Source organism: Uloborus diversus, chromosome 2 (genome assembly GCF_026930045.1).
Source record: "Uloborus diversus isolate 005 chromosome 2, Udiv.v.3.1, whole genome shotgun sequence".
Taxonomy (NCBI): Eukaryota; Metazoa; Arthropoda; class Arachnida; order Araneae; family Uloboridae; genus Uloborus; species Uloborus diversus.
Genome location: NC_072732.1, coordinates 23,301,827 through 23,316,967, shown reverse-complemented (window position 1 = coordinate 23,316,967; position 15,141 = coordinate 23,301,827). Strand labels below are relative to the sequence as shown.

The 15,141-nt window shown below is 31.6% G+C and overlaps 1 protein-coding gene across 1 annotated transcript in view; it reads right to left on the bottom strand.

The window, feature by feature from the left end:
- Positions 1-570: 570 nt before the first annotated feature.
- LOC129216907 (reticulon-3-like) overlaps positions 571-15,141 on the bottom strand; it is a 33,049-nt gene continuing 18,478 nt past the window's right edge. The window contains exons 6-8 of the mRNA XM_054851123.1: positions 13,272-13,318; positions 8,929-8,987; positions 571-1,129 (exon numbers count right to left, since the gene is read on the bottom strand). Of these exons, the coding sequence (XP_054707098.1) occupies positions 1,084-1,129; positions 8,929-8,987; positions 13,272-13,318 (152 nt within the window). The 3' untranslated portion in view covers positions 571-1,083. The remainder of the gene's footprint in view (positions 1,130-8,928; positions 8,988-13,271; positions 13,319-15,141) is intronic.

Genomic DNA, 15,141 nt, shown 5'->3' with positions numbered 1-15,141 from the left:
TGAAGAGTTGGCCCTAGTATGTTCTACTAAAAAATCGGGACAACTACGGACTTGACAAATAACTTGAGCTTCATTTATTAACTTTTAGCTTTTGTTTGCAGCAAAAAGCAGTCCTTTTTCATCAAATAATTTTTCCTTTTTTTCCCCCCCAAATACAGTTAACTTTGTTTTGGTTAAACTGTCTCATGATCATATTAAAAAAAAAAAAACTATCTTTTTTGCACCAATACAAGCATAGGTTCATATCTCAAAGTAGGAAGCACCTTCAAATGTAAGAAAATTTATCATAATGCATTTTTCTCAACTTGTATAAGATTTAAAAATAGCTCAATGATTTAAGCACTAATAAAAAAAAAATAGAAAACCTATTTATAAAGGACAAATTTAAATAGCTATTGCAAATTGCAGAATCAGTTTATTTACTATTAAATTTTGGAAGGCCTTTGTATAAATCATGTCATGCTTCATATATAATGACCTAAACAAAAAGACAATATTCCGTGCGTATGTGTATAAATTTGAATTTTTTGAGGAACAAGATGCGTTTATGATGAAAAATTAATCACTTGCTTAAGTGTATAACAAGCCAACTTTATTCATTGTTTAGGAATTCTACAATAAGGATAACATGCTTAGACAAAAAGAAAGTATTAACATTTAACAGGCTGAGAATTCTTGAAGTATATTAACATATGTCATTAGAAACAAGCTTTACATGAATATAAAGCGAAATATTGGAATACAATGTTCGGTGCACACAAATCACATTTGGATGAGTATCACAATAATAATCACTAAATCTCAGAAGCCGACAACAGGACTACGCATTAAAGAACTTCAGAAAAATTGAACCACAAATAGCATTTACACTAGTGTACAAATTGTTTTGCCATTTACATCTTTAAAAAAACATTTTTAAATGAACGCGATTTGAGAAACAAAGAGGTGTTTTGGATTTTCTACCTACAAAAGTGGCTAGTTACAACACCATTTATTAAAGCGTAATCATTGCATAAGTACATAACATGCAACTTGAGTTTTCTTGAAATATAAAAAGAAATAATGAAGGAATGGTGGAATTCTTTACTGTTCTTTCTTTTTCTTTCCCATTGGCATCTTTGCATTCACCCTGTGACAAAGGAAAAAGAAAATGTAATTCAAATATCAGTTAGTTGATACAGTAGTCAAGTTATTAGTTTGTAACAAAGTTTTGTTAGCAATGGAAGAAAAAATTAGAACAGTCCACATCTTTACACTTTATACATAATTTACACATGTGTCAACATTACATGTGTCAATATTATTTTATGAAAATTTACATTACTTTTTGACCATATTCTAGTACTAACAATCCTCTTAGAAATGCATTGTTTCACATGTTAATAACTAACTAGCTGCATCGCCCGGCTTTGCATGGTATACCTCTAAAATAAAAGTTATGTCAAGTGATGCGTGTTCAACAATCAGGATTGAACCAAAAACAAAAATCAGTAAAATTTTGCACTTGATTGCGGAAAAATAACCAAAAAGGAAACATTTTAAATTTCCCTATTTCACGAAAAGTCAAAATTTTATTATTCTATATTCGAGAGAAAATGGCAACAGATATTTTTTCTCAATGGTTTTCTTCACGCTACAAATTTTAACAAAAGCATTGTTATGAAAAGTTGAGATGAAGTCCTAAATACAGGGATGAGAGTGGTCAGAGAGCAAAAAGGAGGAAATCCAAAAAAATTTCATAAAAGGGATGATATCCAAAACCGCATCAAAATAGAGCGTAGAAGCCATGATATTCAAAAATTCAATAAAAAGAGGCTAATTTACCAGTTTTAAAGGTAATAGGTATTTAATAATTTTGTACAGTTTGTTGCATTGTACCATTTCTTGCATGAGTGTTTATTAATAAATAAATCTAATTTTTGAAAAAAAGGCAACAATTTCTAACCCGATTGAACAAAGGGTTGGGAGAGTCAGAGGTCAATCTTGGCTGCATCACACAATATTGTAACTTTTCATATTTTTTAGAAAAAAATACATTTTTTTTTCATTAAAAACATTTGAGTTTATAGTGCTAAACGAGTGAAAACATAAATTTTAAAATTAGGTCTGTTTGTAAAATAAAAATTTACAACGGAGAGAAAAATCTATAATTTCTTTATGTGGTAGAACATACTTTTCATAGTAAGAATTGAAAATAAATATATATGTATATAAACGATTGGTTATCTTTTTCCTTGTATTATAACCCAAAATTTGTCTTTAAAAACTTCCTAATACGATTTCGGAATCAAAAGAACAACTTGCAGCCGCCTCATTTATTTAATCATGAATTCTCGAAACTTTTAACAGGCTGTAAAGCCTAAACGGTTTGAGATTCACCATAAATATCTTCTACACTTTCTTAAATACACAAAAAAAGTTATCATACCAAGTTTCAATAAAATTCAGGACTGTGGGTGCTATGCCACATTTTTTGATTGACTTTTGCATTTTTTCCAAAATAAATTAAAGAAATAAAAATATTATTGAAATAATGAATAAAATAAGCAGATATAAGGTATCATATAGTGAAAAACCACCCACCATTGAAAATAATTGAAATACTTGCAAGATGCAAAAAGATTGAAATCTCAAACGAGGCATGCATATTTCGGCGCAGCACGTGTTTGACATCGTTGGCATGATTCCAAAACATACGTTTTTGGCAGATATCGCGGAGGAGGAAGATTCGAGGGAGGAAAATAGAAAAAATAAGAAAACGGGGACCGAAAATTTGAAAAAATCGTATTTTTTTCCGATTTTTGAGAAAAATAAGGCCTGAAAGAGACAAAAAAAGGACGAAAAGGAGGAAAGGTTCTAAAGATCAACAGAAAAAGCCGGAATTCCGGCAAAAGCCGGAAAAATCTCATCCCTGTAAATAAGAATTTGATTGGAGCAAATTTTTTGAAAAATGGGAATTTTATGTCGAAATCTAAGTGTCATAATTAATAGTTTTTAATTGATATCTCCGCACCAGATCGCTCATCAAAATCAACCCTGTTGTAAAAATTTCCCTGCCAAGAAAACCTTTAACTTTTCCGCACAAAAAAGAACGCCTTCATCCTAAACCCAAAAACCCTCAGCCTTAAAAAGTTATGCTATCTAGTTTGCCCGCCAAGTATCTGCCAAACTATCATCCTCCCTCTTCCCACCTTCAACTCCTCGGAAATATGGATAGATCCTTTAAATTGTTTATCTTGTTTGGCGGGAAGCTTTTTGGCTCACCAAATAACCACTTCACTTTGAAAAGCTTCTCGCCAAACAGGATAAACAATTTAAAGGATCTATCCATATTTCTGAGGAGTTGAAAGTGGGAACAGGTTCTAATGGAAGTAGGTGTGAAGAAAGAGGAGAAGAGGGAGGATGATAGTCATCACTTAATCATGGGACGCTCCCGCGTCCCGTGATTAAGGTGGATCGAGTCTTTTTCTGACCTAATTTCAAAGATCCTAGATCACATTGTACCAAGAAACATCGCTTAAAATTTTTTTTAATTATTTTTGTTAAATAGCCAAACATACAGACGGGAAAATTAGGAATCTATCGATACTTGGCTCGATGGTCAACTCATTGGTGTTTGGGAGAAGTAACTTGGACATACATAGGTACATACGCACAGTTTTTAATTATATAAGATAAGCTATGATTGTAGTTTTAAAATTAGAGGTTTTTGACAATTTTCGAAATGACAGAACTGTCGTGTGTCAAAAACTTACCAACCCTAGAACGTATGTGATGTTTAGCTTAAATTTGATTTAAAAAAACACTGTAGATTATCTCATGTAACTTTTAATAGTCATAATGTGGCAAAGAGAGGTAAATAAATATTGTGTACAATAGAATGTATAAAAAAAACTTTTTTTATGTCAAATTTCCAATAATAGTATAAAAAAGTTGTCTTATGCTATTGTACTGTTTGACCACTGATTGTATCAAATTTGGCAATCGGCCAAGTAAAGACGATTCCATCTGAATAAATCCAGCAGGGGAGAAGGAAAAATAGCGATGGGATTTTGATGCACGCGTTTTGTAATTTCACTAAGGAAGTACTTATTTATTGTTTTCATTGAGGTGAAAATGAGTGAGTGGAAACAAAATAAGTTGCTATGGAAACAACAAAAGGAAAATAAAATGTTTTCAGTTCGTTTGGAAATTTAAAAGAAAAATGGTAAGCTCAACATTATGTTGTAGTTGTCCCTCGAGTCATTCCATTTCAAATCAGGCAGGCAGGTATGAAAAGTGTCATATGACCATCACCAATTTTTTTGAAAAAAATACAGTAGTTACAACTAAGGTACATATGAACTATCCCAAAAGGATTTTGCAAGAAAATTTTTTTTTCTTCAGTTACAGCCTATTAAAATTCTGCACAAAATCCGCCATTTTGGATAAAACCGGCAAAACACTCCATTTGAAATGGACACTATTTCAAAAGTATTTAACCTATTCGAATAATTCTTTTTTCTAAAAATAAATAAGGACCCATATATCCTCTAGACATCGTTTTTAAAAGTTTAGTTAGGTTTTTTGTTAAAGAAAAAAATTCATTTTTGCCGCCAAAAAACTGCATTTTTACCAATTTTATGATTTTTTTTCTCCATGAAAAAAAAAGTTTTTTTTACTAAACGGAGATGGCAGTCTAAAGCCCTTATATGATAGTTTCATAACAAATTTTATTAGAATCCTTGAGTGCATACAGCCTCGTAAATAAAATTTGAAATTTTGAAAATTTTCAAAAATTAGCGATTTTTAAAGTGATTTTACTCAAAAAACCCATTTTTTAAAAATCTAAAAAATTTGCTCATTTGTACCCCATATAATGCTTAACTAGTGGATAGACACCGCATCCGGTATTTTTTCCCATAACATGTTTTATGATTTTTTGAAAGTGACCTTATCGCCCATGGCATGCATGTAAAATAAAAATGTCTAATAATTTCAGTAACTGAAATTCTGGTTATATTAATGCCTAATAACTACAATAAAGGTGCCCTTTATCAGGAACAACTAAAATCTTACTGACTTTTAATAATATATCAGTAACAAACTGCTTTTGATGATCCAGTCAATTCGTCTTTTCGTAAGACTCTGTGTGTAGTTTATAGGTAGAAGAGCCTTTGGTGATTATATTAATGACTAGCTATGATAATGATGTACTTTATCAGTAACAGTTAAAATCTTTCCTTTTTTTAAAAATAAATATTAGTTTATTTCGTCTCCAAAGCTATGCATTCACCGTTACTTTCATATGCAGCAACAAATCATATTTTTTCTCTTTCAATAGTCATTCTCTTCAACTCAATTACACGACAGGGGAAATCATCAAAGGGAAGAACAATACAATGCATTTAAAACGATTAATTTTAATTTCGTGCTTTGGTTGTCATTGGCGAATGTTGTCACATAATTTTTGGATCCTACCTCATATGATTACTTTTATACGTAAGAATATTTATACTAAATTCAAACCGTAAAACTCACTTGTAGTTTAAGAATTTAAAAAGCCCACCTGTTTTATGAGAGAAGTAATCAATTGAACATGGTTGTAAGTTGAGGTAACCAAACAGATCTCACTAAAGGTGACTATTATAGCCAGGGATCCAATTTCTAACAAAAGAAGTGCAGGATCCCTATAGTCTTCAGAACTTGTTTTAATGCTTAAGTGGCCTGAATTCGGTCAAAAATACAAAAATTCGAGTGAAACAAATAAGGAAGTATGGGAGCTCAGCTCCCATAACAATTAGGCGCTGATCAACAGAAAAATATATTTATATAACGAAATACAAAAAGGCGAATTGACTGAGTCATCAGATATTTTGAAAAAAAAAAAAAAACTGCTGGGTTTTATTCAGAATGGCATAGGAATGATGTGAAAAAAAAATTGGACTTCATATTCGAATTCAGTTTTGCGTTATTTTGGTTTTACTACAAAATTTCAAGGTGTACGAACGCTTTTGGGAGCCACTGAATTAGTCATTAATATAATCACAAAAGGCTCTTCTATCTAAAGGCTACACACAGAGTCTTACAAAAAGACGAATTGACTCGGTCATCAGAAGCGGTTTGATACTGCTATATTATTAAAAGTCAGTAAAATTTTATTTGTTGCTGATAAAGTGCACCATCATTGTAGCTATTAGGCATTAATTCATTAATATGATCAGATTTTCAGTGACTGAAATTATTAGAAATTTTTATTTTACATGCATGCCATGGGCGATAAGGTCACTTTAAAAAAATCATAAAACATTTTATGGGAAAAAATACTGGATGCGGTGTCTATCCACTTGTTAAGCATTATATGGGGTTCAAGTGAGCCAATTTTTAGATTTTTAAAAAATGGGTTTTTTGAGTAAAATCACTTCAAAAATCGCTAATTTTTGAAAATTTTCAAAATTTCAAATTTTATTTCCGAGGCTGTATGCATCCAAGGATTCTAATAAAATATATTATGAAACTATCATATAACGGCTTTAGACTGCCATCTCCGTTTAGTAAAAAAAACATTTTTTTCATGGAGAAAAAAAATCATGAAATCGGTAAAAATGCAGTTTTTTGGCGGCAAAAATGAATTTTTTTCTTTATTAAAAAACCTAACTAAACTTTCAAAAACGATGTCTAGAGGATATATGGGTCCTTATTTATTTTTAGAAAAAAGAATTATTCGAATAGGTTAAATACTTTTGAAATAGTGTCCATTTCAAATGGAGTGTTTTGCCGGTTTTTTCCAAAATGGCGGATTTTGTGCAGAATTTTAATAGGCTGTAACTGAAGAAAAAAAATTTTTCTTGCAAAATCCTTTTGGGATAGTTCATATGTCGCTTAGTTGTAACTATTGTAATTTTTTCAAAAAAATCGGTGATGGTCATGTGACAGACCCTGCCTGATCTGAAATGGAATGGCTCCATCGCTACTTCGCGCTTCGACTTTCACGGTTTCACTACATCGCAGTTTTTTCTTTTTTTTTGTTCAAATATAGTAATTAGCTTTTTTTATGCGCTTTAACTTTTTTCTACAAAAGAATAACAAAGTATATGTCTTTTAAGTAAGGTAAGCTTTTAAGTAAGGTCTGAGGGGCTAGTTGTACGTGGAGGTATAAAATTGCCGAAGAAAGTGTAGGGGATCGCTATCTCATTTTAACAGTTAAGCACTAACTGGAAAGTATAAATCACTGTATTATTACTAGGGGATAAATACATCTGTAAATGGTGTTCAACAATGTACTAGCTTTTTAAGTTGTATACGTATATGTAGAGGAAGAACGGGGGCTCCTACGGTCACTAACGGACAATTGATTCATCATATAACAAAATGAAGTTTTTTAATAGACTAGTAGTAGTGTGTAAGAACTGCGTGTGTGTAGTTTATTTCCCAATAATTAACGATGTGATATCTATTACGTCTAACATATCTAATTTTCTCATATTATATACAAATGTAAGGGTGGCTAAGGGTGCTGTTTTATGTCTAGGGGGCTCTATGATTAAAAACCTATTTAAATTGCCGTAAGCAAGTTTTATGCGCTCTAATTAGAAAAACATATACAGAATCCTACTTTGCGGAAATTCAGTTATCGCGGTAAAGTCTGGAACGAATTAACCGCGATAAACGAGGGTTGACTGTAAACAAAATAAATCAATTAATTTTTGAGTAAGAATATAGATCAAATATAGTTTTGATTTAAAAATTAGTGCAGTGAATAAACTGTTATTTTTAAAAAAAACTGTCAAAATTATTAAGAGGCAAACGCGCACATCTGCATCATAGAAACAACTATCACTGAAAGGTAATCAACGCGTCCATTTCCCCCAGTAAACCGGATATTAGCCTTTCCATATAATCAGTGGTCTGACAGTAAATATATGTGAAAAATTTTGTTGACCTGAATTAATATCTTCAGTTGCCTCTGGAACCGAATGATCAGGAACAAGATGATCCCCCAAGTGCGAGTCGAAAAAGCCGCAAGAGCAAATTTGACAAATAAACCCAGCTATTGCATTGGCTTCTTATTTTGCAAAAATTTGCTTTCGACAGAGTCCCAAGTTTTTACTGTCATTAAGGTTTCAATTTTCATACAAAATCACTCTTAAATGCATAAAGTTAAGCATTATGTAAAAGGAAAAGCTTTCCACATAAGTTCTGCATCAATTTCATTCACAGCTCAAAAAGCAAAGTTTTGAACAAGTTCGATAGAACAATAAATATATTAAATAAATCATGTAAATTGACTTGAAAAAATGAAACTGGCTGTTCAGTGGTTTGAGGAACAACATTAAAGTATAAGGAAAGAAAATTGCAAATTTATTCTCACTTCGCCATTACTGCTTATGGTGGGCAAAGCCAGGTGTCTCAGGGGAAAGTCAGCAGTCAAGAGAAAAAATTTGTGCCCTGCTGCCAAATTTCAATTTTGCAGCAGATAGCATTCTGATTAGTATTGCAGCTGTGTTTCTTATACAAGATTGGTAAAGACATTTCAATTTTTAGGGACAGCTGATCATGACACTACTCTAATAAGGATTTTTAGGAACTTCAGATTTTTCAAGAGGTGTATCCATATTAAAAAGATTATCATCCTATTTGGATTTTTTAGTGACTACGGTCCTTATTCTTTGGGATTGCAAACTTCATTATAATAAAACTTTTTAGGGAACCTTATCCTTATTCTAGGAGGAAATTTCAACTAAATTTATCTTTATATGTTTATTAGACAGTGTTGAATACGTGTTACATGACCTTACTTTTTTCTCTCCCTACGGAATAATCCATTATTAAATACAGCCTCAGCAACATTAGGACATACACCTACATCCCAAAAATTAAATTAAGGATTTGTTTCAGAACACTTATTCAGACTGTTTTTTAATTACAAATTATTAAAATATTACTTACATGTCTATAACTTCTTTTCCTTTTGTGCGAACAATGTCTGCATACACATCAATTTGAGCCTGAAATATTATTACTATTGTTATAAGAACAAATAGAATTTCTTTTTAAACAAAAATTACACAGCATTATAGTATTAAGCAAATTTTATTTTATGATTGCACACAATACAAACATCTAGTATTAGGAAAAGCTATGACTATGACCGAACCATTGCTTCGGTCACTCTTCTGGTCTGCGCTAATTCTATATTAGCTACCAGTTTGTTTGGCACTCTTGGCTTCCTTAAGAGGTTTCCCCATCTCCAGCTCAGTCATTTTCCTATGCCGGGCTGATGAGTGCTAATAAGCACGAAACTGCAGTCCTTGGCTGGAAATGACTGAGCTGGCGGTGTATTTCATATATATCGAGATGTCGTCTAAATTGCATTTTCATCTAAACGCCAATAATTATTTCCGTTGATTCATTATTATAGATGAACTACTGTATTATAAGCATACTAAAATTTTAAAAAATGTTAATGTCGCAAATCCAATGGTATTTTACTTTATACATATATACTAACATGTAACATTGAACATTATTTAAATAACAATAGAAATGTGTTAACTCACAATTGTAATGAACACTAACTAAACAAAACGGCAGCAGCTCACAACTCTACGAAATTTTGAACATTGTCTTATTCAACTGACATTTCAGATAAAATATTTTCAAATTAAGGCAGTAAACTGACATCTGAAAGGCATTTGTTGATTAATAAATAGCTTCCTTCTAAGCTCTAATATCTCAGTGTTTTTTTCCCTTTGCACAAACATTGCCAAGCAGATCTCATTAGCAACAACATGCAGTGTACAATAAGCAAAAGGTTCTAGCGGAGAATTTTGATGTCCGTTTATCATCAGTTGCATTATTTTTGACGACTTATTGATTTTTGAGAGAAAAATTTTAAGAAAGATTTTTGGACCAATAAAACAAGATTAATAAAGTTGGAGAAGAGCTTTATAACCATGAAATTTACAAAAAGCATGGTGAACCTAACATCTTAAAAGTTTATAAAGGCATCTCGCATTAGGTGGCTGGGCCACGTATTTCGATATTCAGATGCATTCCCCACAAAAAGAGTCACCTTCTCCAACATTGAAGGAAAATGCCGAAGAGGGAGACCCCCAGTCCGATGGCTGGATGGGGTAGAAAAGGACTTAAAGGTAGTAGGAGTGAACTGATGGAGGCAGGGTTGGACCCAATGCGTTTTTTTGAAAAAAAACCATTTAAAAAAACCCATTATTTAGCCAACTTTTGGGTTTTTTTAAAATTTTCTGAGAAGTTTAAAAAGAAAAATTAATTTAAATACTTTTACAATTTAAACTTCTTTTTTATTTCTTCTTCACCATAGACAATGGATATAAAAAATGAATTTAACTTTAATAGTATTTCTTAACTCTTAAGTGCATTAAAAAATACTTCAAAGATTTTAAATAAATATATTTAACTTTTTCCCTTCATTTGGTCAAAAAGGAACTCAAATTATCTGGACTAAGTCCTGTCACGTCAGATTTTCTCAATATTTGCAGATTGTACAAAGGATACTACTTTAGCTAAAAGGCTCTCATGTGAATTATTTTCTGCAAACCAACACGTCACAAAACTCGAATAAACAAGGTATATTTTTTAGAAATTAACAGGTTTTACAAATGGTTGGACAGAAAACAGAATAGGATGTACAGTATTTTCATTATCTTACGAAAAAGTTTAATATTTCCTACTCTGTACACAGAAATAGAAAAACATGTAACATAAAATTCAAAGAAACGTCTTGATTAAGCTGGAATTCAGTAAAAAGGGATTTAAACTACTTGAGGTTCTACAGTAGTTTTGCATAACAAAATGAAATACAATAAAGTAAAATACAAAAAAAAAAATGTCGAAATTAAAAACGAACAATAGATTTTATCACTCAAGAAGTAACTTTGCCTTAACTGTTGGTAATCATGGAAATTAAAAAAATCTGAAACTTCACCATTCTTGAATTTTGTCGTCTTTTATACTTTTCTTCAGAAAACGCTGAATTTTCCAGCTTTTTTTTATCAAGACAATTTTTGTGCTTTGTCCATATACTTATGCTACAATATACTACGAGTATCCCACCTTTCCCCTAAAAAAAGACAAAAAAAACCACATTTCTTTTTAAAAAACCCAGCTTTAGTTGGTTTTTTTTGGGTTTTATTTAAAAAACCCTGGGTCCACGGGCTTTTTTAAAAAAACCGGGGTTTTTGCCAACCCTGGATGGAGGGCCATTGCAGGGGATAGGGTTAGGTGGGAAAGACTTCAAGAGACGGTCTTGGCCTACAACAGGCTGTAGCACCAGCAAAGAAGTAACTACAAAATTTAATTTATTGCATTTCAGTCAATTACTGCACTATATTTTGAACAGTTTCTTTACGACATGCATAAATGTTGAAACATTTGGTTTTATGGAGAAAAACAAACTGCATACAAATTGAAATTTTTAATGAAGAATTTAATTTCTACGTAACTAGATTAAAATCAGCTGCATTATTGAGTTATATAAAAACTTATAATATTTGAATGTTGACATTGAATAAATATATTAAATAGTGAAAAAAAATAATTTTGACACATTTTGTTCTGTTTTTGGTATTTTCTCACAAAATATAGTTTCTCAAAAAGTAGTTTTGGACACTTTCAGACACAAAGATTTTGAACAGGGTGATAAAAACCTTGCCAACGCTGCTTTCATTTACATTACATGCATAAACATTGGGATATTTGGTTACTATTATCAAAAATAAACTCATGAGTACAAATTGAAATTTTAATCAAGAATTCAACTTCTATACAACTAAATTAAAACCAGCAGCATAAATAACTTGAATGTTCTCATTGAATAAATGTTCAATATAAAACATTACTTTGATACATTTTATTCTGTTTCTGATGTTTTCTCACAGAATACAATTTTTCTAAAAATATAGTTTTGGGCACAAGGGTTTTGGACAGGACGGTAAAAACCAGGGTTTTTACTCTGGTTTTTACCATAGTGTAAAAAACCTTGCGAACCTTGCTACGGAGATTCGCCGAGACCATCAAAATATGTTCAAAATATCGTTGTGTTCACATTAAGAGAGTGTTCAGATAGAGAGAATCCACTGTATTCATAGTTGAAACTAATGTCCCTTTTTTTTACATTTAAATTATTTTTAATTTAAATGATTACTTTAATTCTTAAATATTTAGAGTTAAAAAATTATTTTGTGGTTTATTTATGAACAAATACCAGTTTGTAATTCTATTTCTTCTTTCAGATCAAACAATTAATCTGTGAATTGTGAGACTTACATTATAATGATGCTCAAATCTGTCGCCTATTACACAAGAATATCCAAAACCTGTAACTTGCAGACTGATGATTTTAATTTCTTAATTGATAATTTTGAGAAATGCCTGCTGTCTTTTTATGTTTATATATTATGCTCTAGATGTACATCTATATATATATATATATATATATACAAATGAATGTTTGTCTGTATGTCATCCATGAACTCAAAAACTACCCAGCAGATTTGGCTGAAACTTTCACCGTTTGTTATTTTTGGTACTGGGAATGTTTATAGACCAGTTTGAAAAAAATCCGATCGATAGTTCCTTTTTTATTCCAATTTAAGTCACAATCCACTGGAAAATACGAATAAAATTATCGGCTGCAGAAATTAATTCGCGTGAAAGATCTCATTGATAAGAAGTTAGCTGTTGCCATTTTTCTTGACTTTGAACAAATAAATTCTTTATTGTTTTATGGCTTTTCATGCAACGGGGGGATTTAAAACTTTTTCTATTTGATATTTTTAGCGATGGATTGATCTTGCAAACTGCGTGAGTACAAAATTTGAGTATAGTCACGGTTTCACTTGATACCTGGACCGATTATTATGAAAATTGCTATATATATGCATTTTTCCACGGAGAAGGTGCATAATATGCTCATTGAAGCCACTCGCCACCAGGTGGCACTGCAGAGTAGCAACTTCTGTCCCGTTCAACCGATTGTCCTGAAAATCGTATAATGATGTATTTTTTTGTTGGCGTAGCAACGCGCGTCGGGTACAGCTAGTACTATATAATAAAGGAAAAGATTGATGTCTAATTTAAAAAAAAATTACTTGAAGTTAATTTTTTTGTTCCCACCTTTTGAGAACTACCCTTATTCATTAATAAGCAAGTTTTTCAAATGCATGCTTGAAATTACCACAAAAATAAACATTGAAAATTAATATGACTATTTTTTCATCCTTTACTTCAAAAAAGATAAAGCAATATGTTACCTTGTTGGTCTCGTATACTTTTGGCAAGGTAAAGGCTGCCACTACCCCTAAAAAATAAATAATATTGGTTATTAAAAAGTTTGGAACAATATCATAATTAATTATTTTCTGTGAATTCAGCAACAAATTAAAATCCTTTAAAATACAAATAAAAAACTATCAACCATTTACTGATCATCCTAATTGACAATCAAGTATTGAGTATTGAATAATTATTTCCCAATTGATGGTCCAGGTCCAGCAGTCAACTTCCTAACTTTAGAATGCAAAGCCTCAGACTCAGATCAAGAAATAGAGTTAGATTTGAGAAAAGAGACTAATTTTTAACCCATTTGTCAGACTAAACAATATGGTTTTATTTTGGGTTCTCCTTCACCCAGACACATATGCAGGATAAGATTACTTAGAAGCCTACCAGGATGGCATATCCATGTTTAGCCTAACGGGATGAAGTCGATACTCCTGCTTTGATATCAAAATTAGTTTCCAGTCCAAACTCTTGCCATAAAGAAACATTAAACCCAAAATAAAATTATGTACTAATCAAACAGTAAATTCAAAAGTTATGGGGGGAAAAGGTCATGTTACAGACATAGATCTTTAAAAGGGATAGATAGGCCTTTCTCCTACAGCGCAGCGTATTTCGCCCGGAGAAAGTGGGGTCATCATGATTCTTCCGAAAATCACGTGATCAAGGGACATCGTGTCTCCCTCTTCTCGGGCAGCAATGATATAACAATGCGATGCGTCGTTAAAAGTCCAGGATTGTCTGAAGATTTTCATTATACTTATGTGAGAAATCTCTATATGTGTGAATCTGAGATTTTCTAGCGAAAGAGGGTTTAATGAATGCAATGCTAGTGCCAATTTTATTAAAAAATAAAGACATAGTAAGTAGCGGAAATCTTTCTTTCTGCTAAAGGCAAAAAAAGTTCCCATGCAGAATCGAAATTAAGAATATTTTAAACAATTTACTGTAGATGCCGAGCATTATATTAAATCACTAAAAACTAGCGATGGAAAATTAGTTATAGTATGTCCGCGAAAAACTGGATTTTTAGGTTCCCTAATTTCTATGAAAAGTGTGCTGGGAACATATGAAAAGTATGTAGGTGCTTGAATTCCAGTTCTAAACTGCGTAATGATTTATAAGCTTACTCAGGATTACCTTGAAACTTTTTTCAGTGCGATCAGGTTGTAAGGGGGATTCAACAATAATCGTCGGACAATTTCGAAGTGCGAAAAAAAGATTATTCATTCATACGGAAATTTAAGGAGTTCAGTTCTTCAAATTGCGCTGATTTTGACAACCTTCAAATGCTAAGATTAAATTTGAAGCGTAACAAAAATGCTTTGAAAGAAAGCCTTTTCTTCCGATTCCTTTGACGACGATTTGGAAAATTCAGAAATCATCTCAATTAACATGACGCAGTATATTAATGATGTTTCTGACTACGCTGGATTTTTTTTTCCGGCAAGTGCACTCTGTTGTGAACTGCAACGACTGCAGTCTTAACTACAACAAATCAAAAATAGACCTAATAAAATTTAAGAATTTTGGGACACATTCAAGTATGATAACTTATTGCAAGATTGCAGCCATTGAAATATGTACATTTGTGAAGAACAACTGAGCGAGAATGTGAAAAAGTTTTGGGAGTATATAATGTTACTCATGAGACCACAAGAGTTATGCAAAAAATTTCGAATTCCGTTTTTCTAAGTTTAAATAAGCATATGTTGGAAACAGAAGCAGCAGATTTTCTCGTTAAAAAGTTTATAAAATTAATCGTTACTAAATATTTAAGCGTTAGAATGCATCGCGCAGTCAATTCAAACAATGAAAATAATTCACAAAGACCAATAAGTA